The 26,159-nt window shown below is 41.0% G+C and overlaps 2 protein-coding genes and 3 long non-coding RNA genes across 12 annotated transcripts in view; 1 reads left to right on the plus strand and 4 right to left on the minus strand.

The window, feature by feature from the left end:
* The window catches only part of LOC147799234 (uncharacterized), a 40,402-nt gene extending 36,062 nt beyond the window's left edge, over positions 1-4,340 (plus strand). For 7 of the 8 annotated variants that reach the window (XR_015425465.1, XR_015425463.1, XR_015425467.1 and 4 more), the window contains 4 exons: positions 302-612; positions 1,319-1,386; positions 2,297-2,376; positions 3,560-4,340. This is a non-coding gene — a long non-coding RNA (uncharacterized LOC147799234). Of the gene's footprint in view, positions 1-301; positions 619-1,318; positions 1,387-2,296; positions 2,377-3,559 lie in introns of all 8 variants that reach the window. The other variant, XR_015425468.1, reaches the window with a different exon arrangement.
* Positions 1,571-5,684, minus strand: LOC110989870 (uncharacterized). Its single transcript, XR_015425478.1, has 2 exons — positions 5,091-5,684; positions 1,571-3,733 (listed from the first exon to the last, which is right to left on the minus strand). It is a non-coding gene; the product is annotated as an uncharacterized LOC110989870 (long non-coding RNA).
* A 2,046-nt stretch (positions 5,685-7,730) lies between these two features.
* LOC110989889 (uncharacterized) lies at positions 7,731-15,209 on the minus strand. The gene is made up of 7 exons (XM_087136818.1): positions 15,142-15,209; positions 14,122-14,268; positions 12,093-12,491; positions 11,667-11,736; positions 10,416-10,506; positions 9,479-9,551; positions 7,731-8,293 (listed from the first exon to the last, which is right to left on the minus strand). Exons 1-5 carry the CDS (start codon positions 15,207-15,209, stop codon positions 10,501-10,503), a joined length of 690 nt encoding a protein of 229 aa, XP_086992944.1. The 3' UTR covers positions 7,731-8,293; positions 9,479-9,551; positions 10,416-10,500.
* LOC110989874 (uncharacterized) overlaps positions 14,695-26,159 on the minus strand; it is a 34,181-nt gene continuing 22,716 nt past the window's right edge. Inside the window, exon 3 of the mRNA XM_087137383.1 lies at positions 14,695-16,512. Within this exon, the coding sequence (XP_086993509.1) occupies positions 15,682-16,512 (831 nt within the window). The 3' untranslated portion in view covers positions 14,695-15,681. The remainder of the gene's footprint in view (positions 16,513-26,159) is intronic.
* On the minus strand, positions 18,937-23,542 carry LOC147799236 (uncharacterized). Its single transcript, XR_015425481.1, has 2 exons — positions 21,634-23,542; positions 18,937-18,996 (listed from the first exon to the last, which is right to left on the minus strand). It is a non-coding gene; the product is annotated as an uncharacterized LOC147799236 (long non-coding RNA).

A 26,159-nucleotide genomic window follows, 5' to 3' on the forward strand; every position in this document is an offset into this window, starting at 1 on the left:
CAGCCACATGGGCAGGATCATAAGGAAGGGGAAAGAGTCTAAGTGAATCAAAATAGAAAGGGAGATCTTTAATCTGTATCTGTGGAATACTGCGTAAACCACAGTGGGTGCTGCTTTATGTACATGTATCTTGGAGCTTGTGGCTATCTCCTGGGGGATTCCATGTTTGTTGCTTGAAAAGTAAAGGGGAAATACCGAGTGTGTGACAGCCTTGTGGCATGGCAGAGACACTGCTTGAACAATCTGTGGGTAAGGGCCTTGAGTGTTAGAATATGCCCTTAGTTATGGACTTTTACTGCAGTTTTGTTTGACAGATCAAACATGGAAGACACCTAGTTATCATCCTACCCAGGGCGCACAAATGAACCAACCAGCCGACATGTATCAGTCAGGCAACCAACCAGCCAGTCATCTTGTGAACCAGTCAGCCTATCAGCATAGCCAGTCATCTTGTGAACCAATCAGCCTACCAACCAGCCAGTCATCTTGTACACCAATCAGCCTTCCAACCAGCCAGTCATCCTGTGAGCGAGTCGTGTTAGACAACTAGCAAGTAGCCAGGCAACAGTGTTACTGCAAGCCTTGTACCAATCATGCAGTGGATTAGCGCAGGTACATGTACATGTAGGTTGTATAAGTATCTTAAAGGCTTTCGGCACATACATGTACCTTTGGGTGGATTTTCAAGCCCCATTCATGTGAAATATATTCTAAATACTATACATTCTATATACTAGTGTTGTAGCCGAGTGCTTTCCGAGTACCAACGTTCTCCGCAAAATACTGAACTGGGTAAGAGGGAATAAAGCCAGAGTGCACAGGCATTTGATGGTAAATGTGCAAAGGTAAGATTACAAAATAATTGTTAGACTTCAGACACTCCCAGTTGTGTAAAATTTAAGTTTTGAGGAGAAAAGTACTCAGAAAGTACTCGGTCCTTTTGTCCTAAAAAGTTCATTTTAATCAAACAGTTATGGTCTGAAGTCATCATGTTGCTTTGTAATCTTACCTTTATGCATGTACCATCAAATGCCAATGTACTTCAGCTTCGTTTCCTCCTAGCTAGTTAAATATTTGGTTGAGAACTTGGTTTACAAAAAGTACTCCACTACATCACTGCAGGCTTTGTGAGAACTTGTGGCCTCCTGGCATATACATGTACAGTCAATAAAACAGTCCTGTAAATTTCAAAGTAGCCATGATACTGTAGTCGCAAATGTTGATTTGCCACCTGTTTAATTTTTAAACATAAATGTGGTTGTTTTGGAGCAAAAACTGCAACTACTAGTGCATATTTTCTTACTTTCCAAACGGACAGAATTAAGAGAGTGAAACTGAAGGCAGACCTGGAGTCATTGGTGGAAGAAAAAACGCCCGGGGTAAAAGGCAAGTGTGCCGATCATTCTACAACCATATGACTGTGCTGTTCATGTATAGAAAGCCAGTTTGTGACGCTGACCACTTCATTTTGTACTTGTACCTGATTTGTTCAGTTAATTTTAGCTCCAGTTATTGTTATCCCTTGGGTTCTTTCCTTCCAATTCAGCAATCGCAAATAAGACGGGGAATAAGACAGGAAAAATATGACTTAGGGGAACTCCTGTGGTCACCACCAATCTTCCTTTGAAATAGTGGGTACCAGCCAGCAACATATTAAGCAAACACTGCCGCTTTTTATGAATCAGTAGGATCCCCCTAAGAAAAAACCTCATGCAGAAGTTGAGGTAGTTGTGTCCTTGCTTTATTTCTATAAAATTGAAGGGGCCTAGTCGCCATGCATACAACAAATCAATAAATTGGGGTTGCTTTCTTACGAGAGCAAGCAGCCAATAACTAACAAGACCTTCAGTCTTACAGTTAAACCGCGCAGAAGCTGTCATGGTACATCTCCTACTAATGCCACGAGTCAGTTTCTGGCTCCTTGCCAAAGTGTCTACATGTATATTACCCTACCTTTTATAATTTGCATCATAAAACATATTACTCGTACCCAGACTAATCACAAAGTGATCATCGGCAAATTCACCCCAGTGCTAGGGTCACTGGAAACATTGCAACATTCAGTGTCTGCCACTTGAAGTCATTTACCAGGTTCATCCGAGACCTCTGAAACCAAACTAATGAGGACCCGAAACTCGGATTTTCTTTCAAATGCAGTGCATGCCCGGGTATTTCTTTGTCCAACAGACATGAAGGCACTGATGAACCAGATATGTTTAATGTAATTTTTGTATGACGTTTAAGATGTTTTCAGTGGTCCTGCAATGAAACCAATGCACTTTTTTCTTTTGCACAGGAAAGAGGAACAGACGGCTAGTGGTGTGACCATAATGCTCTCGGACAACCTTCATTGGCAGCCAAAATTCACTTGACAAGGTGAAGATACATTCATAAAATTTCATCCCATTCAGAGTTCCAGTAATCATTGGCATTATCCTTACTGGATAGGAATATCTTATGATACGAAGAAGACTTGTTAAATAGATTCCAAATATCCTTGGTTGACCACTTATTTCCGAAATTGTCTGTTGATCTCAACTTTTCACGTTAATGAAAACACTGGCTGTTAGAAGTTGGTTCCCAGCTTGAATGTTGCAAATGATTGTCTGCCAAGTTTGAGCAGTTTTTTTGAGGGGGGAGGGTCAAGCACACAGGCATACATTTTCAAAGATTGTGAAATGATAAAAACTTTGTTTAAATAATAATCCGAGAATTCTTAATGTTTAGAGGGTCCAAGAACATCTGATAGCAAAGTTGATTAAACCTTGCATGAAAGGCACTGAGATTAAGCCCCTGAATTCTCCCATATCATCTCAAACGTGAAACGGCACATCTTTCTAAAATTCCTTTTTTTACTGCGTGCAGCAAAGTGAAACCAATAACCGATAAAAGAAACACATTTTGCGTAATGAGGATGTTAATTTATTGTTGAAACAGTTTGTTTGCACTTTAACAAGTTTCAGAATTCTGAGATATGAATGAAACATCAGGAAAAAAAGAAACAGTTTTGTCCCACCAATATTGCATGGACGTCATACAGACCTGTTTATTAGAATTCAGCACTCAAAATGTTTCCAGCAAAATTGGTATTTTAGATATATGAGCTCAGTTTGTAAGTCCAGAGGTCATTCTGGAGTTCCTCTGTTGAACAATACGGCCGTTTCACAATAGTGCACCTCCAAGAGTTTGCAGCGCGTAGGCAAATCAAAATGCGCAAAATCCGTCAACGCAATGCACATTTGGAAAGGGTCAACAGATTTTGCATGCTGTGATTGGCCAACACGAGGCACACTATTGTGAATTGCCTGTATTGTTCCAAACTTTCCAATTTGGGTTTTGACAGAGGTTTGAGCATGTGTCCAAGGCAGTTACAATGGAACACAAACATTCAAATTATCTTTCGATCGTTATCGAGGACAAACCAAGGACTTTGATAAAGAGCGTATCTCATTGCTTTTACCACAACACTAGAGTTTATAAGTTTGAAGCTGGCTTCAATCTTCTGATTGGTAATGATCCTAGCTTCAATTGATTCAGGTTTTTGGTTTCCCTTCATCAGGTAGCACTCCAAACTTCAGGATCCATGCCATCGATGCCCAGGTGTTAGGAGATTGAGTGCAAAATGACCCTGGTAGCCTCAGACATCGGTTGGTCCCTTACACCAGAGACAGGCGTAGCTTGGCCATTGTACTGATGTTCAGAGGAGTACTCTCGCTGTTCTGGAACTGGCTTTCTAAAATATGTGGGGAAAAAATGATAATCGACTTTGGACTTTGGTCTGTTTAGATTAAATACAGATTTCACAATGTTCTTGGAAAATTTGTTGGCTAGAATTGAAGGCCACATTTCTTTGACGCCATTTTTAATTTTACTTTAATCAATGATATACATGTACCTTGTCACATGCCATTTACGATTTTCAAAAGTGCTTTCGCAATTGATTTTAGTGGAACAAATTATCGTGATGTTTCCCAAGGCCTTTTCCTTTCTTGTAGTCCAAGGGGCAACTGTACTCACTACCAAACACCTTCGACCACACCCTGTGTTTGTCATGGAAGCCAAAGCCACTTATTTGACTTGGGAAAAGCTTGAGACTAAGGAAAACTTGGTTTTATTAAGTATTAGTATTTATTTAAGTATTTTCTTTAACAAATTGGAAATATTTCAATCTTAGATTTCTGCCTTTTAGAATGCCTTTTCAGCAATTGTTAGGAATACTTGGGAGTAACTGACAATAAACAGGAAGATAAAGTCACATCAAGAGGCAACCGTCTTTTCACAGTATATACAAATCTTGTATATTTCTTCAGAATTTATAATAAAACAAGTAAAGTAAATTATTTGGTATCATCAAGTCTCTTCAATTTGTGTCTCATATCATGTGCCTTTTTGTCAGTTCCCTCTCGATATGAAAAGTAAAGAACATTTAAGTTTAACTCATCTATTTTTAATGTTTATAGGCAAAAATCTGTCCAATTTTGAATGAACGGTAAGACCTGCCTGTTTCAATTTACCCCTCAGACAATCCTTCAATTTGAATTTTTCCATACTCTCTGGGGGACATTAGGGGGGAAGAGTCCCATATACGGATGTCATTAGTTTGTCACATAGTGGTGTATATCAGCGATCAGAAAGTGAAATCATGTCCTCAGGAGGCAAATTTAGCAGGGAATACTGAAGAATACGTGTACTTTAGAAAAAAAGATGGTTTTTATGAACAGTATCATAGGGTTTGCGCTTGGGGTGACAAGTGATATCTGTCTAGGAAACTCCAACAGGACTGCAAATCAGTCAAATGGAAAGAGTTCCATATATGGACGCCAGTAATATTCCCTACAGTTACCTATTAGCCGTCAAGAAGCGAAACATGTCCAGCAAATTTCGAGTTAAGAGGGAAACTACCAAGTCATTTATTTAGAAAACACAATTTTTCAGACCAGTCTCATAGGGTTTGTGCAAAGTTTAGGCGTCCGTATACATGTTTATGGAACTCTTTCTGATACAAGTCCTTTTAACTCACGTTGCTCATTCCAAGATGTGTTTAAAACTAATGGGCGTGACCCTAGGAAATATGATCAACCTTTGATTACCTCCATATGTGCACTGCTTGATCGACTTGTGTGGAACTACACAGGAAAAATACCTTGCATTCAAATCCGATGTCTAGAATGCTGTACTTTTTGAAGAACACAGCGGAAGTGAAAAGTACGGTGGTTGCACGATCATTTAACACCGCGATGCTGCTCGACTGAAGACCCACCGAGAAGTGGTGGTAGGAATTTAATGGGTGATGATCCAAGCTGACCACGTGCGTGGGGGTAACTATTATAGAAAGTGCAATAGGAGGTGTGACAGGGTACCGGGCAGCATTGGAAGATGTAAGGAAATATTAGAGGTGAACACTAGGCGTTTATATCCTGGCCTTCATCACTGGTCACACAGAACGTAAAGGTACTTCGGCTGAAAAAGAGACCAATTCTTTTCTTGAGTTCTTTTGTTCAGCTTCCCCTGAACAATAAAAACATTCGAGGCTTACTGAGGATTAGACGCCGCTATCTTTCGTTACGCTTGAGTGAACAACAATGGGGAGAATTGAAGCAGAAAATCTCGAAAAACTCTCCTTTAAAAGCGTTTCAGGTAACAAAATGATATATTGTGCAGAGGAAATCGAATAATGAATCTACCTATAGTTTCAAAATTCGAAAATTCGGTCAGATAAAAAAGTTGACTTTTCAGGACTCTCTGCTTCCACGCTAAAACTTTCTCACACCGGCCGTTGGTGGCGCTATAAAATTGAGAGTCCACGGTGTGTGATTGACGTGCACGGTGCGTGCGGCACTGGGAAACACAGATATGGGCATTTATCTAGCATGCGCACGCCACATGGTTATGCACAATGCGCACGCTCCTTGGAAACGCCAAAATGCCCAATTTTGTAGCGCGCTATGCTGTATACACGCGTGCACGATCAACTGTGAACAGAACTAGCCATATCGGCGGTCCAAATCTGATTTTCGTTACGGTCCAAAACGATGGTTGCCCGTTTTTGTGTTAGTTTTGGCTTACGCAGGCGGGAACCAGTATTGCTTGGAAAAGTTTGGCAGCGTTCTTACAAAAGTAGTAAAACAATGTTTTGCTCGTCAGGAAAATGGACAAAATAACTCCTGGGCGAGCTCAGATATAGTCTGAGGGGTGCAACCTTGTAAATAAATTCCCATGACACCAATGATAATTCCTTTAATTTCAAAATAGTTTTAAAAATACAACTCTCACAGGTGTCCAAGAAAAAAAAAGCTGGACAGCAAAATGTTCGACGTTTTAGTGGGTTGACCGATGAATTTTTGAGAAATTCTCACCCAAAGCAGATCTCCCCTAAAATAAAGGAAATTTCACTGCCTCGAAAAGTAGCCATTTTGAATTGCAGTGCCTATATTTTGGGCCTATTTTCCAGGGCGGGTGCACCCCTAGGCATGCATAACGCGCATTCTGCTGGTCTATCCATATACAAACTGCACAGTAGACTTTCAGTGTTAAAGCGCCACCAACGGCGGGACCGAGAAAGTTTTAGCGTGGAACCCGTCAGTCCTGAAAAGCCAACTTTTTATCTGGGCGAATTTTTGGAATTTTGAAACTACAGGTAGATTTGTTATGCAATTTCCTCTGCAAAAAACATCATTTTGTCGTTTAAAGTGATTTTAAAGGCGAGTTTTTCGTTATTTTCTGCTTCAATTCTCCCCATTGTTGTTCACTCAAGCGTAACGAAAGATAGCGGCGTCTAATCCTCCGTAAGCCTCGAATGTTTTTATTGTTACGGAAAGACCGAACAAAGGAATCCAACAAAAGAATTGGTCTCTTTTTCAGCCGAAGTACCCTTCAACTTATGTGTGAGCAATGAGGGCCGAGGGTATAAACGCCTCGTATTCCCTTGAACATTTCTGCACTGCTCACGGAAGGTTCCCTGTCCGCCCACACCACACCTTCCTCGTGTCTTTTAATTGGTTCCCTGCCCGTCACATGGGCTGGTTGGGTCATCGCCCGCCGTACCCATGATATCAGTTGTGGTTTTTTGTCATTTGAAGCCTGGTCTTCAGCGGTGCAGTGTCTCCCCAGCCTTCACTGTTCGACGCCCCAGCTTCCCCAAATGTCTGTATTCGAACGTACTATTACCTTTGACTTCAGCTTTGAATCCCGCCTTTTCCTGACGAGTATTTCTTCCCAAGTTCTACGTGGTCGTCCAGTTTAACAAAAACTACATGAGAAGGTAAACGAACGCATTTAAGATTTTTTGCTCTGAAAGTTCATGTTCTAATCGTGATGCAAATTCCTTGGTTTTATAGTCTATATGTAGAGTCTACTTTTTCTAATTTGACACCATATTTGAAAGGTGCAAATTTGTCATAATTCACTTCCATTTAGATGTGGCACCAAGACGCAACATATTCCTTCATGTCCCTGCATTGTTCACTTTAGTGTGGTACAAGCCACATTGCTTGATCTTCAGGTTTTATTCGTATCTTTTTCTCAGCTGCTGGTCGATTGTCGGTCCTTTGCTACTCTATATTAATAAGGATTTGCCCAAGTGTTTGCAGGTCTCTGCTACCATATCCTACTTATGAATATCCCACTTCAAAGAAAGGCAAAAACAATAGTTTCTGTTCGGTAATGATCTGCAAATTATACTTATAAGCAACAGCAGACAACAAATTGAAGAGACAATGAAGATCAAGCACTTCCACTTTCCCTGTTTTATTTATTGATCAAACTCGGCGGTAAAATCTCTCTAGTAGAAAAGATTGCTTCTATGAGTTACATTTTTACCTCAGGCTTTTCAAGCATTTTAAGAACATCTTCTACAAGATTCCAGGAAGCTCAAGAGAGCAGCAAAATGCATATAAATTTAGCATTGGAAAAATTTTATGAAATATAAGTCATTAGTCGGACAAATTTTACTCAGATCAGCTGACTCCCTTGTTTTTGGCTTCAAAACTGAAAAACATTAAAAGTAAAGTCTTAAAAAATCGGAATTTCCTTAATTTTGTCTAAGTCCAAGTTGCATGCCTGCAATGTGAAGTTCATAATGGCTTTTCTCTTTTCCTTCATAACTAGTTCCAGTTAAGGCTGAGTTCTTCCCTATCTCCGCTGGATATCGGAGTTATCTCAAAGCTACTCCTGTCTTCAATGAGAGGGACCAACCCACATCTACAACAGCTCGGGACATCTCGTGTTTAATATGTCGTGGGACCTCGGCATTGCAGGCATGGATCGACGGTCACGGACCAGCTGAAATTTGTACCTGATAGAGGAAAAGAACAAAAAAAGTTTAAGAACTTAGTCCGAAGACACTGAAGTGAACTCTGCTGTTTTGAGTTAAAAGTCTAAAGAAAACTCTCATAAATTTGAAAACGCGAATAATAAGTTACCTTTTCCAGTGATTTTTTTTGGAAATACATGTAGACTCCAATTATTTTGCCTTGTTGGATATGAATTCTAATGGAAGCATTGCCCAGAAGACTCCATTGTCATTGTGCAGAGTAATAACATCTAAAACCGTTTCACGGTGAAACTAAATACATTAACTCTACTCATCACTGCTTAACTTGCGTGCATGACCAAACCACAAGCTTTGCTGGTAAAATTTAACTTGCTACACTGACTACATCAGTAACAAGAAAGGGCCGTTTTCATAGAGCTGCTCAAGCACAAAATCTCCTCAAAGTACGAAAATACCTTGCTTAAAAAACAAAAGTTACCAGCACAAACTCTTTGATTGTCATGCTAACCAAAAGACAGCTAAATACCATTCCAAAACGATGTACATCACACAGAGTTTTGGCTGGTTACCTGATTTATCAAGCAAGGTTTGCTCGTGCTTAAGGAGCTCTATTGGCCAAAGGTTTTGGATTGCCCTAAGCAATCATGCTGTGTCAACCATTCTATTTTTTCCCAAGGAGGTCTAAAACTCATCTCCAAATTCTGGTCTCAAGAATGTCTTATTTTAAACTTTTATTCCAAATTGTTCATGAATGCATATTCCTCGTTTTTCATTGAATCATCCTCCTTGGTTGTAACAGAGTGGAATTCATGAGAGCTGTATCAAAAGCAGACGTGGGAAAATTTAAGGGGCATTTATTGTGAAGTTGAGAATTGGAAAGCCGATGTTCCATAACCCTCTTTAATAAAGTCTTGTAAATTTTCAGTGGTCAACCAAGGACAGATGTATCTGCAATAACAATTTGCGCTGCACCTGGGAAAGGAATTGGTTTCATTACCAAATATTGTTTTCATCGATTTCAAACCTAGCATTCTACATTTTAGTGCGCAAAATGTTTTAAAACCAAAAATGCTAGTCGGAAGAAAATGTGACTCATCCTGAGAAGCAACCAATCATATCACCCTTAAAACGTTGTAGTGCTGGAAATATTAAATACCATGGCTCCATACAATGACAGACCTTGAAGATTTTGAGTGAATTATTTACCTTGTCTTGTGACTTTCAATTGTCGATGAAACTTGAGCCTTGTGTTGGAAACAACTGTAGCATTTGTAGCTTCCTGTAAAAGAGAAAAATGCATTCATTCCATTTCTAAAAACCTTGATATTTTATTGGTTAAAATCCTGAAAAGTTTTGCACATATTCTAGTATTGTTAACAGCTGTATACAAACTCTTGTAGAACTAGGAACATTAGATATGGCCAAATGCATACATTGTATGTGCACCATAAATGCCAGGATTGTTATTTTGTTCAAAGGTCGTCAATTAATCAGGCCAAGAAATAACACCCTTAACTGGATACACTGAACTATGTTTCATGACCAGCCTGACCTATTTTCCTGCATATTTGGGCACGGAGACCACAGGCGAACTAGAAAAGAAATGCCCCTCTTTTGCCAAGGATGTAGGGTCAAAATACTATTTGGCCTGATTGAAGATGTCAGGTTGGTGTAATGGCTCTTTCCTTGCCTTCCACCTCTGCAACCCGGGTTCGAATCCCACATCAGTCAACATCTGGATTGGATTTTCAGTCCCTGCCTGTAGGTTTTCCCAGAAATATTATCCTCCCACCTCTGTTAAACTGCACAGCAATTTATCCTTTTAAATGCACTGATGAACAGATATATAAATACATGGAAAAGAAAAATTTGCATGCTACATTTTTTGAAACTATCTGAGCAGCAGACGTACTTTCATGTAAAGTCTGAAGATAAACAATGATGTTCTTAACTGACCTTCACAACAGGCCTATGTAATGAAGCCATCCAACTCTGTTATGTACACTTTTACCATGGAGCCAGTGGGCGCCTACGGTCCACTGAGCACAGTAGAAAAGCACACAGGTAAACAAAGTGTGGTGTCATCAGTACAGGGATCTATTGAAGTGGTCTCTCACTTCTTTGACGAAGACTGAGAACTCACCTGAAATCCTTGAGAGGCAGAGACATCTCCATGGCAACAGAGGATTCTCCTGTCCGTCACAGTAACCAGTGCAAGAATGTTCTAGCTACTGCTAACAATGAGCAAAACAAAAGTTTTTGACTGGAATGAAACCAAAATACCAAAGGGTTTAGGTCAATGTGCCCCAACACACTAATTCTAAATGCGATTAAAAGGTCCAAGCAAGAATTTTTCTCCAACCTTCTGCTCCTCTGAAATCTATGAAAAGAACTTATCTCTTTTTGATAAACTGTACTGATATGTGCAAATTTACAATTTTTCCTGAAAAAACGTAAGGAATTGTTGCTACAATTTAATTCCAGGAAGACGCTGCTTGTTATGAACTGTTTTCTGCTCAAAATGGCGACCCCAAATTTGCTCAGAGAAAACATTTTGGAGGACACTTGGTTACCCTCATTCATGAACTGAAACGGCAACAAATCACCCGTCATTTAAAAGACAGCAAAATGATCCAAATTTCTAAAAAATAGTCGTGCTGAAATAGCTGTGACATGAAAGTTTCTTCCTGGGATAACATCAGACTTTTACTCATGAATGTGAACATTTCTATTAGGATTAAAAAAATTCCAAAATGCCCTAAAACTTGAGCATGAAGCTGTGTGGGACACTGAGACGCATATCTACCAAAGATTCCACTGTGTTCCTGGGCACACTTCTCCAGGACTCGGAAGGGGCATGGCACAAACAGATACGTACAAGATTGAAAAGTGCAGAGAGGCTTTGCCATCCGAAAAGTCATGAAAACATTAAATCTCAGGACACTGTGTACACCTGTACATACGGTAGCCTTCCCCATAAAAACACTTGCTGACGCATGCAGGGCCTGAGTAGAAGCTAGTGTTGGAGAAGACACAAGAGAAGTTTGCCTGCTGGTCTTCATATGAACGGGGGGAACACAAAGTTTGATACTTGGGCACATTTTATCGAAACTGGTGTTTATTATGTTGGCAGTGACTTCCTCAGTTGAAACAGAACATGTCAGAGCATGTATCTTTTTTTTCAGCAGGAAACAGAAAGCACGGTACTTCATGAAAAGGCCTGTGCCACAATTCCTTTACTTCTGTGTTATGCCTGACACTGATTTTCTGCAATAGACGACTTTTTTACCATGCCTTGAGGAATTTCCTCCATGAACAATGTTACATTTTGAAGGCGAAGTTCCAAACAAGGATATATAATTGGTCTTGAGAGAGGTTTTATGAAAGAACTTACAATGTACCAAAACGAGGTGCATCTGGCAAGGTGAGGATTACTGGCCCATGTTTCTAGGACCATGGTCAACCTGACAAACAGAAAATGAAAAGTAATTAACTTGGTTATCTATTAGTGGCTGGATGCAGATTAGCATCAAATATAACAGCAACATTCCAAATTTGAATATGTAAATTCTAGTGGATTAACAGTGTACAAGGATAAACCTTGACCTTCAATATGCAAATTTAGATGAGCTCTTACTTTTTCACTTTATGCTCAGAGAGACAGCTTGTCGATGATATTAACAACATTTAAATTGTTGGCAATTTGCTAATTACGAGGGCGGCTGGAAAAGCTCCCAAAGCCATGCAAAAAAGGGCAGTTGAGGTTATGGTAAATGATACTTAGCCGAGCTTATCTAGTGCATGACTGGTACAAACTTACAGTAGCAATGATGCCCTGGCTACTTGCTGGATCTCTAGCATGACTGGTCCACAAGATGACTGGCTGGTTGGTAGGCTGATTCTTGCACAAGATGAGTGGCTGGTTGGTAGGCTGTTTGGTTCACATGATGACTGGCTGGTTGGCAGGCTGATTGGTTGACAAGATGACTGGCTGGCTGGAAGGGTGATTGGTGCACAAGACGACTGGCTGGTTGGTAGGCTGATTGGTTGACAAGATGACTGGCTGGTTGGTAGGCTGATTGGTGTACAAGGTGACTGGCTGGTTGGTAGGCTGATTGGTGCACAAGATGACTGGCTGGTTGGTAGGCTGATTGGTTGACAAGATGACTGGCTGGTTGGTAGGCTGATTGATTCGCATGATGACTGGCTGGTTGGTAGGCTGATAGGTGAGTCAAAATGATAATTAGGTTTATGACATCATGAAACTCTATCAATAACACTGAGTGTGTTGGGGCCAACTTTGGATACAAAACCATCACAACCCTGAGTCCTTGCTTTGATACATGTGGGTACAGTTAAGTTCCTAATTGGGTCATTCTATAAATTTGGGGTCCAAAAGTGTGATGTTTTTGTGTGTATTTGATATGTAAATATTGCTGAAATTGATTTTAACTATTTCTATTTGTTTGGCAGGTACAAGTAATTTGCATTAATTCATCAACCTTGGAAATTAGAAAAGGTGTTCTGAACTTACAAAATCATATGTCAGATGTGACAGGGACACGAAAAGTTTGTCCCCAAATTTATCGAATGACCTAAATACATATATATTCTCTACTGACAAGTGGGAGATCCAAATAACCATCAGTTGTTAATTCTTCTAATATTCTTGAGTAATCTGGACTTCCAAAACCTGAAAAGATTACTTGAAGGGCAACCTATTCAAGTTACTTCCAAATTTGAAGAGGTAATCCATTTCTCAGTGTGGAATCCAAAACATGTTTACAAAAACACCTTTCCATAGATATTTACATTTCTGTTAAGCACAATCTTGACTCTTGTGCACATTTATTGCCTCTCTCCTGCGTTAATTATCCTGTAAACGGATCTCATTAGAAAGTAAATCAACTCAGGGTGGAGAACAATAAATTTGCAACAGTTTTAAGATTGCGCAGGACATTTGTACCCTATTTACAAGCAAAGAAAAGTGACACCTTGGCCTTTGAAGATGCCACCAAATCAAATGAACAATTTTTCGGAGGCTGCAGAAACAGGAAAACTATTCCAGATTTCAAGACACTTAATACTTTCCCTTCATTTGGTATATGGGTGCACATGGTCCTCTAACCAAATCAAAGGAGAGGCCCAAATGTAGTCGGACACAAGACGTACTGACCAAGAAACAGTCATTGGTAGCACTCCTAACTGTCACGATCAACAAGTCTTGTACCCAGACCACATAGAGGCCACTCATGCGAGTTTCTGGGAGGACCATGTTTCGCCCACAGAGCAAGGCCTGCACATGCAATGCATTTGGCACCATGAAACAGTCGTTGGTAAGGACCACAAAGGTCACAATCTACAAGACTTGTGTCCACACCACGTAAAGCATGCTCATGCGCACGTCTTTGGGGGACCATCTTCGCTTATAGAGTTAACTTATTGGCCAGGAAAACTACACGCCCCTATTTGGGTGCGAGGAGGCAGCAAAAAGGTTAAGTGCGGTGCATGTGTCAAGCAAAACGGTCGGATTTGGAAGATTTTGAAGTCAGAAATATTATTGAAGCAGAACCATTTGACGTTGGCATTTACGGATGCCAGGAGGTGGCGATAGAGGTATTTTGGGCGAACTATCTATGTAATGTCGTGGAGCGTTAGTATGACGATCCCGTCACAAATCATAACAAACGCTCCACTTAGTAGTTACTACTAGTACTAGACCATTAGATATGATCTGACCAGAATAGACTCGTTTTGCATTTGATACGATTGAATTAGCTACACTCAGCATGAACCATAAACAATAGACATAATTTGAAAAGGTTCCGCTGAACCATGGCTGAACTCACCTTCTCGAAACAGCACCTTTTTTCAGGGAATTCCTTCCCTTCTCGATCTCGTGCTCACATTTCAATTTGTACGTCGCACACAAATAGCGCCCTCTAAAATACTCCCATCTCGCGTTCTCACAGCTTTGCCTCAAACAGCGCCCTCTACTGAAGTATATTTTGTTGCAAAGAAATTTCTCTGTGCAGCTTGAACATCTCCATCAGAGTTGCATTTTTAAAAGAATTTTAAAATATAAGGGAATTATTACTGGTGTCTGTAGTATGATCATCCTACCGATTTCTCTTTTTAACCGATGAGGGGGTGCTTCCGCTCAAGACGGATTCACCGTCTTCACCTCACCCGACTTATTTTGAAAAATCAACAGTGCCCTCTGTTGAACAGAATTTGGCACTCTTGGGCCAACACAAGGCTGCGGCATATGAGATTGAACACAACTTTTGAGACATTCGATAGAGGTAAATGTAGCGGCGAAAATGGTTAACTTAAGAAAAATCCTGGCTCTATGAGTAGGTTGAGATTGATTTTCAGAGAAAAACTGGGACAACGGAAAAATGAATCAGAAAAAGCAACCATTTACTTTTCAACAAAGGAAGTATTTATTTTGAGTGACAGAGAACATAAGACCTTTTGCACCCAAAACTATTTTTGAACAAAAATCCAAACTGTTTCAAAAACAATGAATGGAAAATCTCGAGGAATACAATAATTCTAAGGAAAGAAAAATGCGATTGGTAGAAAGTACAATATGTGAAAAAATAAAGCCCCGAGTGGACTGCTCAAAATACTAAAACAAAATAAAACAAAACTAAACTACCGAACGAAATATAACCAAACCAAAACAAACTGAACGAAACTTTACCCCACAAATTGAACGAAACTTTATCCAAAACTTAAAGCAAACCAATGCAAAATTGCTCGGTTGAAGGGGGAGCGAGGTTGCACTGACCCTGTTATTAAACTGGTCGCCGAACCGCACCGCGTACGTATGGAATGTGGACTACACTCAGCCAATGACCGACTTGATTTCAGGTCTAGGGTACGAGCAGTGTTGGTCTAAACTTAAAGGCCAGGTATCGCGCTCTGCCATCTCCTACAATTATTTTCCATTCCATCCAAAGTCAACGTAGATTATTCACAGACTTAAAGATAGAATTTTGGATGGCTAATCAGCTCAGTTAAAGGATCCACAAAGTTTTACCTCTCTCCACTTTGGTCACTCCCTTGCAAAGCATCTTTTATATGCAGAACTTCTAACGTAGCTCCCCTCCAAAATTAAGAGAAGTACTATAATGTTCAGCAGAGCAGATCAAGCATGGGGGGGGTGGGGGCTGGGGAGGTTGTCTGCGAATTTAGACGCATTCAAAGATAAAATATAATTGCATGACCAAATCTATATCACATGAGGCATAATGAGAACTACTTCTTTTAGTTAGAGTAGATTTTAACGACGAAATTTATGCAATCATGACGTCATATACGTCATGAAAGTATTTCTTAAAAGACTTAAAACATGACATTTGCAAACTTTAGGTACGAAGATTGTGATTTCTTGCTGCTTGTTAATCGGCGTAAAGGAGAAAACCACTGAATGAGCACCAGCGCCACACCGAGGAACTCTGCGCCCTACCGAAAATGGACAAATGCACCGTATCCCCTTGACTCAGAGCCAGCACAGCGCCCGAAGACGTCTGCACATTATCATTTACATCAGGAGCGAAGGCGCCGACAATTTTCTTATCGTTTTTCTTTAGGTGAACCCTTAAGAAATCAGTGGAAGAATATTTCAGCACAGAGAACATGAAAACGTAGGTGCCCGGCACATCACACGTAAATGTACCATTTTCCAGATTGAAGCTGGTACCCGGCAGAAGCGTCTCAAACCGCTGGAAAGGCAAAGGGGTATCCTCATCTGTAGAGACGTCTGAGTAGCTCGTCCGCGTCACAGTGAATGCTATTCGGTGAGCGGAGTTATCTACAGTCTCCCCGGGTTCACCCTTTTGACCTTTGACACCACTTGTCCCGGGTGAGCCGACTGCACCACCTGGCCCTCTCGAACCTTTCTTGCCGGGTGAACCGATTCCATTGTCCCCTTTAGCTCCCGGGGGCCCAGAGACCCCAGGAGGTCCCGGCTCACCAACGACGCCAATTGGACCAGTCTCACCCTTCTGACCTGGCTCACCCACGTCGCCCTTTGGCCCAGCGGGGCCATACATACCCGGCAGGCCAGGCATGCCGGGTGCTCCAGCAGGTCCCTGCTGGCAGCACACTGGACACGCCTGGGACCCAGAACCTTCATCGTCTATGGCAGCCTGCCAGCTAAAGGCAGCTTGAGGTATAGAGTTAACCAGAAGGATGGCAGTCGAAAAGATTGTTGCAAAGCGGGTATGCATCTGTAAAAACATACATCAAACAAAGAGTGGGGAAAGAGGAAGCATTACGAAAAAAGCCAATTCATTGGACATCAAAAGAAGTATCCAAAGTTTTGAAAATTTATAAATCAGTATGCATGTACATGATTCCACCCCCCCACACAAACTTGGCTGTCCTATGCCCGATTCCTTTGAAACTTAGTGTATATGTATAGAAACTTCTTGTTATAATATCACAATGGTTTTTGTTGTTAAAGTCATTTGACTTTCAAGGCCACCCGTGTGCCAACCCGCCTGCATTGACCTCGGCAGTGGACCTGGATACATTTTTGGCTGACCGCTTGAGAATGATTTGTTCAATTTTCGAATCTCAATCTGTTGGTGTCACAATAGCTGCAAAGAGTTATTAAAAAACCCAAAAGGCTCTGCTCGAAAGAAGAATGCACTGCGCTGATATTGAGAAAATATTAAAGGGGGGACCTGGAATCCAGTCTCAACTCTTTCAGGGGTAAGATGTTACCCCATTATTGCTTTGAGCGAGTAGGATGGCCATAACATCACTTGCTACATCGCGAACATGAACACGAGAGGACGCTGTCATTCTTGACGCCCCTACATCGAATTCATGTTTAAGCCTGTGTATAGAATTAATTTATAGTTAAAGGGGCACAATACCAGAAATAGGCGCCACATAGCGGCAGACCAGATGGTGTCACGAAAACGGTGTCCCGCTTTTTTTTTTAATTTTTAACTGCCAGTTCGGTTTCAAATGTTCATCTTTACTCCCTGTTTGATACAAGCTAAGTCCACACAGTGCTACGGCATGGATACTGTGGTGGACACAAGGTCAGTATGCAGTAGCCTTTTGCTGGTTTAAATGTCATAACGAAATTGGAAATAGGTTTATCAAAAAAGATAAAAATGGATGTCCTCAATCCTTCTCTTTAGGCACTGTTAGAAATCATAGCGACACTAAAAGTGGAACTCGTCGTTACGGTAGGGGTAGTCCGGGGAGGGCCTTGCCCATCTCCCTCCACCATTCTTCCAGACTGGCCGCCGGATGCTCTAAGGCTTCCGCAAGGGTCCTTCTAGGTATGTGGCATTGCTCAACAGTATAAATGTGTCAACTTTGCTGGTTTCATCCGGGGTTGGGGTTTGCTCTTGCTCATCCCGTATTTGTAACAAATGCCTCTGTTTCTCAAATGTCCCTAAAACTGACGGTGCGCAAACCGCTGTGCGCTGGTCAAGGGTTCGAGTTCCATCGGCTGGGGTTGTGATTTTATACCATAAATTCTGGAATAGCGCTGAAAATGACTGACCCGTAGGCTGAGTTCGGGCAGCATGTTCTCGTTTGTTCAAGAACAGCTCGATTTGTTGTTCGTGGGGCGGCCGCTCGAACGCCGGGAACGAACAACCGGTTATCGCTGGTAGAGAGTGACAAGCAACATGCAACATGGCGGCGTCCATGTAGGGTGCGTTATTCGAGAGTTAATGTTTGGATGGACGGAATTCTTTTCTGTATAAACAGGAACATTCATTTCTCTGCTACGGAAAAATAATTAATGTTAATTTTGCAAAACTTCCCGTTGTCTATGGTGTTCCCGCCGTTCGAGCGCGAGAACAAGAAACCCGTGTCAAGAGCAGGCCGCCCAAACTCAACCTAAGAGTCAAACACTCTTTCGATCATCTCATAGCCGGATTCCGCCTCCAAGAACTCTGCAGTGCAAAGTTGATCTTCTTAGCTCCGTATGAACTAATCTGTCCAATAATCAACCCTTCTTTGCACAGTGCAGGACTGTGGTGTTGAAATCACGCATTAGATCGCAACCACTTGATTTCAAATGCCAAAAAAAAAAGATTTGCCCGAGTATTACCGACGGTTTGGAGTTTATGTCGTCAGAGATCTATTGCCCCATACTTCAAACCAAAAAAATTCTCCTTTTATCGAGATGCATTCCCTAAAACTGAACTGCTGCCCCTCCAGGGACAAATAAAAGGAAAAGAAGGTTTGGTCAGAAAAAAATCCCAACATCTTGTGACCGTGAAAAGTTTCTTTTCAAAGTTAAACGATACCCTTTAAACAAATTGAACGGAATGGGGTCGGAAGCCTCCCCCTATAAAATTCTCAAAAGATAGAGAGATTTTTTTGAAACACCTCTCCGCTGATCATGTTCCACCAGTACTGATTTGCTGCTGATAACTCCTTGGTCAGTTCCCCGGAACAAAACCTGGCTACACCCACGGTGAAGGGGTCCATCATAATGTTAACATAAACTCCTTCAAAACACGACCAACAAGAAATCTTCCCACACGCCCACGGCTCAGACGTTATTAATCATTGGTGCCTTCATTAAGGGGTGACAATTATCGTGGCTGAAGAAAGAGACTTTGCATGCATTAGTTCAGCCAATAATAACCGAGGAAATGAACACATTTACCTTGGTGGTGTCTCACTCCTTATGTCAAAGACCCAAAGAAATCTCAGTGCCTCTAGTTCAGAGTAGGCTGAAAATAACATCACGGAAATCAATAAACGTTTTAATATGGAAAATTGATTGTTGTAATAAATAGATGATGCACAAACTCTTCTCACAATACACACATATGAATACCGCTCATTATAATTTAAACCACAAAAAGTAATGTGGGTAAAAAAGGACAAACGTGGTGCACGAAGGCATGCATGTAGATAGATACAAATTCATCTTGTCCCGAGGAGACGATGAAATTTCGATGACATCAAACAGTGACGCAACAGAGGGCGCTAGGCACAGGCGCAGGCTAAGATTATAGATGACGCTCTGCACAGTATACAGAGGGCAGATGCATAGATGCATCGCTGTATGGTTAGTGGAAGTTACTGCTTGGTTGCATGCAGCGCGCTAGCGCAAGCGTAGTCGCGGCAGCAGTCGCCTCGTGAGGCGTTACAACGCCCGACGGTATGGTGTTCTATAGCCGCCAAAATTGCGTCGCGTCGTTCCGTCACCCTAACGCTGCAACGCGACAGTTGGACAGCTCCGTCGCGTCGTGGTGTCGCCTCTTTTCTCACGACTTTTATGCTGTGTATATTACATTGTGTCGTGCCGTCTCGCCGTTGCGTCGTGCCGTCGTGATGTCGCGTCCTGATGTCTTGCCGTCGCGTCGTGTCGTCGCACCGTTGTATCGTGCTGTCGCGTCGTGTCGTCGTTGGTCGTATCGTGCCGTCGTGCCTGACTGTTTCTGAAAACGGCTGGTGATTACTAAGGCCAATAGAAGGCGTAAGTCACAAGTCCTGGAAAAAATTATGTGCGTGCATAGGGTTACACTCATTGATCTCCATTATAAAGACTGGATAGGATATCGCGTCCAAAACGCGTCCCGCGTGTGCATATTTTAAGGAGGGTAAATAACAAGCATTTGATTGAGCCGAAATGGAGAATTTGATGTCAATAATTGTCAGATTTTGTATTGGCTGCATGAAATTAACGATTTTATCATTTTAATTCGGCTTACTTTGCGTCAGTTGTGTCGCATGCAGCGTGAAATTGCTAGAGCAATGTCGCCATTTGTCAATGAACGTGAGAGATGTGGTTATTCATTTTAAAGGAAAGCTGAAACCAAACTGACACGGATGGGTGCGCAGGGTGCGGTCTTTTTGACTTATGATCGATATTGTTTACCCTTATTCAGTAGAAGAAAGAGTTTTGGAAAATTATGTATGGTCGGTTGCTGTTTTCTGAACTTTGGCTTTCACAGAAATGTGAAAACTGTGCAGTTGGACTTTCATGTAGGGAACGATGCGTTTTTTCATTGTGTATAAACGAAATGTGGAAACATTTCTCATCGAACCGCGAGATGCTGTCACTGTCCTCCAGTTTTCTTCTGGAGTTAAAACTTGGGTCGGCATTTGCCTTTGTAACTCATTAATCTGCATTAATGAAGTCATAATATTTGCTTGGTTGGTCTTAAGCGTTTCAGACCGACTCACGAGAATGGACGCACCTGAGTCGAAGGCTGGAGCATTATCGGCGTCCATTCTCCTGAGTCACCAAGCACACAGTTACCCCATTCATAACCAAGTTGAATCAGAGTTTTAAAAAAAATTAGACAAGTTTCATCGATTTTGTACAACAATGTTACTTCATCTTTTTTTAAATACCCTCTGGTCATGTCACGGTATGTTCCTATCGCGAGCAGTTGTAACCAATCTCCTGACATGGAGACTGGCGCGCGAATGGCACGTACTGCGTACATTAGGAATATCTTAAATTGTCGCAGCTATTCATGGATTTGTTTTGTCGATAGCACACTGTTTGACCGAGACGAAACGAAGCAAACTGTCTGCAGTAAAGATCGACTTAAATTTAATGAAATAGCTAACAAACAATACAATGCAAAGCAAATCTGAAATCGAATTCCATACAGGCCCAAAGACATTCTTACATGAATTTGAAGTATCTTTCTGTCTGCTATGTGGGATAATTAATGTTGACTGAAAAAATCTATCAACAGCTGCAAGAAGTGACTTCCTGGGCGAAATATTTTCGGCTGGAGAAATCCAAACAGTTTTGAGAGACACCCTCCTGTGCCTTAATATCAGTGAAAGTAAACGTTGCAGGAAATTCAGCCGAAATGCTAGCACAATAATCCCTCATTTAAAGAGACAAAAACTGATTAAGTCTTCGCAGTTTTTTTCCCGGTAAGTTTCGCAAAATGCTCGGTTTTGGTTGGAATTCGAAAGAAATAACAATAATGATACAGGTGTTATTGCATTACACCAGTTCCTCCGTCTTGATAATGTCCAAAGCGTGTGAACAAAAACAAATTGCAAAGAACCTCAGAAACCTTTAGGTCAGCCTACAAACTGGCATCTATGATTTCTGCAATCAAAAATCATTATCGGCTACAATATTAGGCAACCTCACCGGAATATTATACCAAGTCTACAAATGCACGCGTTTTTCAGTATTTTTAGCAGTATTCGACAGAATCTAAATTGAACGTTGATTGTAACACTTGTCTCGAGAAGTCTGGGAAATTATGCTTGAAAAACGTCTGCAACAGAATCAAATTATTCGAATTGGGCGCCTTCACATTTCCACGCTGCATACATTGAAAGAACCGGTTCTGTTCTTAAATTAAGATATGCTTTTTAAAACTTACTTGGTAATCTTTAACGTGTTTGCAATCTGTTCTCTCACAATGCCGTCTTCTTCCGCAGCTAAGGATGAGCAGTGGTCGTTCTGATGAGCGGAGCAACCGCTCGTGCCTTTAAACTGGCCAGCCATTCCCTGAGCAGTGACTGGTGAACTTGGCCTGGTGTCTGATTGGCTCCTGCGCGCTGTCACTCACAGTCACATCACCGACTCTCGTGCCCGATGAGCGGTGGGGTGTTAAACAAATAAGCGTCAGTCAGCAGGCAAGTGAAAAAACGAGACATGCACAGAAATAACTAGAATGAGGCTATGGTGTTAATCATCTGGGCGATGTTTGGCGCAAATAGTCTCCTCTACTGAGTTAGGAGAGGTGACTAGAGGGGAGACTATTAACACTATAGACGCTTTCCTACTGATTCCCACTCTTCTTAGAAATTACAGTAGTTTCGAAAGATACTGTGATCAACAAGACTTACACTCAGCTGTAATTGCTCACCTGTTAAAAATACACACAACTTCCTTGGTAAAATTAGATAGGTTCCAGGCACTTTTGTAAGCATCGAGTCGGTTGTTGTCTTCACGTTTTTAATGTGTAATTTACCGAGAGAACTATTCACGCAAGACGCCGTCAGGCTTCATTTATAATAGTTTTTCTAAGCCAATTTCACTTTTGAAAATCATTCATTTCAACGCCTGGGTTACTTAAATTCCTTTTTAACGCAATGTTCCATCATATCCACATTCGAAAATCAAAAAGTGGCATTTGATTTCGTTTTTGAGTAATTATTCGTTAAATAAGATGATTCAAATTCAAATAGTTCTTGTGTACTTCGAATTCTTCGGAAGACCAGGCGAAAATGATCATTATAATCAACTAGCAAAAGGCTCAAAGGATTTCATTTAATGCCATCTGTTTCTCACAACGTGCTTCCGGATTCGTATTTGCATTTACTGAAGTCTTTTACTTGAAAAGAAATAATACTGTTACGATCCGAAAAACTCCAAACTATTCAAAAATAATAATTATTCCAAAACTTGAATTTTCTCCGATGCAACAAAGAAATCAAACAAGATCACATTGATTAAGGAACAAAATTATAAACAGTTATGATTTAATGAGAATGTCACACTTAGCATGTAAAAAATAAGAACAACAAAGAATATGCTGATTGGAACTAGTTTACAATGACAAGGAATATCTTATTTTAAGGTGTTCTTACAGTGAAGAATGCTGGACTCCACAGATGGCAAAAAACATTTGAGTCCTTCACGGTGCAAAAAAGAGCTGCAACGGGGGCGAAGACCAAGTCCAATAAAGAATGACTGGGCTCGAGACGAAACAGCGAGGGCGTGCTGACCGTCGCAAATACGGGACTTGACGCTCCCACAAACTGGAACTGGATTCAGTTCACAAACTCTCTCTCCCGGAACATAATTCAGCTCTGTACTTCACTTGGTCTGGACGAACTTTTCTTACAAGTATCGCTTCACAGACGACTCGCCATCAGAGGTTAAAATGGTGCAGAAGTCAACAAGTCAAAGACTTCTCCAGCTCGCGTACAGTAGAATTGCCTAAAACCTCTCGAGGTGTGTGCATGTCTCTCTCTCTGTGTCTTTCCTGTCAGCCAGAGCCCGTATTTTATGGTCTACAATTCTTCTAGAAATTTCTTTCTTATTACGCAAGTTTCTTAAAATAGCCTTTTCAGCATGACTTAATCTTACAAGAAAACCTCCGGAAAATACACTAGATAACTGGAAATATCGTCAGCCTACAAGAAATTTGCCGGACTTTCAACGAGAATTCATGACTACATTGAGGTCATTCACATAACCTGTCACACATACAGAGCCTGTGTGTATTAACAAAACAGTACACAAGAATAAAGGATAAAATGCACCAGCAAATAAGAACAAACCACAAGTTACCTTCCCCCCCCCCGCTGGATGCGCCGTTGCACTGCACGTAGGTATTGGACATTGCATCGAGCATTAGATCCGCCAGTGCAGGGTTTGAAAAAAAAACACACAAAAAGAACGCCTTTTGCACAATGCAAAGATCCGCAAAAGAAAAAAAACTCAGAACAAGAATGCCAACTATTTACCACTCCTCAAGATTTATGTCAAATACGGGAGTTTGTATAAAACTTTGGTTCAGCAAACCGTTACCGTCCCAAAATGCAAACGTGTTATGAACATTAACCCTGATCCTTTTTAGATGCATGCATACGAGTTTAACATCATGATGACCATAAGCGAATTTCAGTTTTAAAAAGACTAAATTCTATTCGTTGTATTTCATAAACTAATTTAATAATGGAGTTCATTTTCGGGAATCGGACTCATCTTAGGTTGGAAAATAATTTTTTCTGACCTTTACTTCCAGCGTTAATGAAGGCTCAAAATTCAGGTACATATTAAATGCTTAAAACAACTCCTCAACTCAAAATATCGGTCAATATTTTCCAAACGGTTAAGAGTACATGTGTTAAATAATGAAAGGTCGCAATATAATCCTTACTGTCGAGATGTGCTTTCGTTACTTAAGTATGACGTCATCAGATATTAATCTTTGGCAATTTAAAGTCCAAATTAAATGTTTTACAATGTAACTTTTGAATTGCACGACGTAGGACATTTATATCTTGAGACCTGGCAACTTTATTTGGCGCAATATTTTTTATTGGGATGGAAAGTTATGTAACTTCAACTTTCGGGGTAATTGGAAGTCCCATGATGTGAGATTATAGCTCGAAATGGAGGGATTGTTTTACACCAGCCAAATAACTAAACCAAAATGCAAAGGGCTGTATTTTATGCAGTATATAAAAGGATGGCTGACGTCATAACAATAAAGGGCGCCCTCTTGTGAGATTTATTTGCCTCACTTTCAGGAACGTAGACAAAGACCACTTGTTAGACACAAAAGGATAATTTTGAGATGATTAATTTCCTATGAATTTGACTTTGTTAATTAATGGACATCAGAGATATCACCTTACAACAAAATTATATCAACTACGTGTACATTTTCTAATGACAGACATCAAAATTCTGTGAAGTCAACTCACCAAAAATCGATTTCGCCTGATCATAAGTGCTTGAAAATAATACAAACACGTCTCGTTTTGCTCGTCTTTTTTATTTACGGTAATTCTCTGCAGCCTTATTTCACCGATATGTGACACATACCACACGTAGGGATGCACTTGGTTGACGGGTTCATAACGGGACAACGCACGAAAGTTGCACTCTATACGGGCCAATACATCTGAAAACCTACTCGACAGATCACATCCAGTTTACAAGTGACAGATGTCCTTGTAAACAAATATAATGGCATTCTGTATGTATCACAAGTCTGTGATGTCATCAACTCGATTATGCTCAACCGACCGTGCGTGTAACCGAAACCAATACAAAGCTCTAGTTCCAACATTCGATTCCTGTATTCATGTTTAGTACAATTTCACTTGATCGTTTTACTACTGTGAAAAGCGTTTAACGACAGTAGAAAGATACTCATAATTTTCGATTCAAAAGCCCTCTGACCATGGTTGGTCGATCTCTTAAGAAGTCAGTAACGTATATAATTTGACACAATTTGGATGTGTTTTATTGAGGTGTCAATGGAAAGCCCATCAATTATGGTTGTTTAGAATAAGATAAAAGAAGTGTAATTTTTTTTAATTCAGCAGATCCCAACCGACAAGTGCATATTGTGCCAGGTTCGTGGTTTTCTTAGTCGCAGCTAATGGTTAATGCTAAATTTCTTCGCTAGCTAGATCAGTTGCGGACAGCAGTTTAACTGTTAAAATTGTTAAGTGTCCATTGTGTTTTGTTGAGTTGTTTTCAGTGGCGTAAATTTGTGCTAGAAATTCGGGGGATTTGTGACTGGTTCACAGGATGACTGGCTGGTTGGCAGGCTGATTGGTTCACATGATGACTGGCAGGTTGGTGGGCTAATTGGCTCACATGATAACTTTCTGGTTAGTAAGCACCTCAGCTGAAAAATGCGGCAGTCCCAAGCAGAGCTGTTAAACTCTTCCTCAGAAAAATCAGCTTCAAAATCGCTCATGGAAACTTCAGAATCTGCCACTGCTGACTCAAGTCTTCACAAAGAAAGGCGAACGTTGTACGCGTTGCATAATATGTAACGCGCAAACAAATTACGGAGGAAATCCATAGCAGGGGCGTATCAGATGAGACGACCAAATCATCTATGCACTCGTCCCGCATTGTACGGGACCGTTCTTTTTTTAAGTTTGGGGACGCTACGTCCTCCACGTCTTGCCCAAGGGCTTGATAAGCCCAAATCAATTTTAGTCTGGTTCCCAGGCGAGAAGATTATGACTATGTTCGATTCAAAAGTTTTACACATCACGCTAGGGAAATCCGACCCATGTAAAGGTCATAATCTTGGGGATATTCTGTGAAAGGGAAGGTGAAGCCCAACCTTCCAACAAGGGAAGCTTCCAGGAGGCATAAAGACTAGTCTCCTCTCGAGAATCATTTTCCCACGGGAAAGTACACCGC

The sequence above is a fragment of the Acanthaster planci genome, linkage group LG05 (assembly GCF_054643075.1).
Source record: "Acanthaster planci isolate LZ-2023a linkage group LG05, COTS_SCS, whole genome shotgun sequence".
Taxonomy (NCBI): domain Eukaryota; kingdom Metazoa; phylum Echinodermata; class Asteroidea; order Valvatida; family Acanthasteridae; genus Acanthaster; species Acanthaster planci.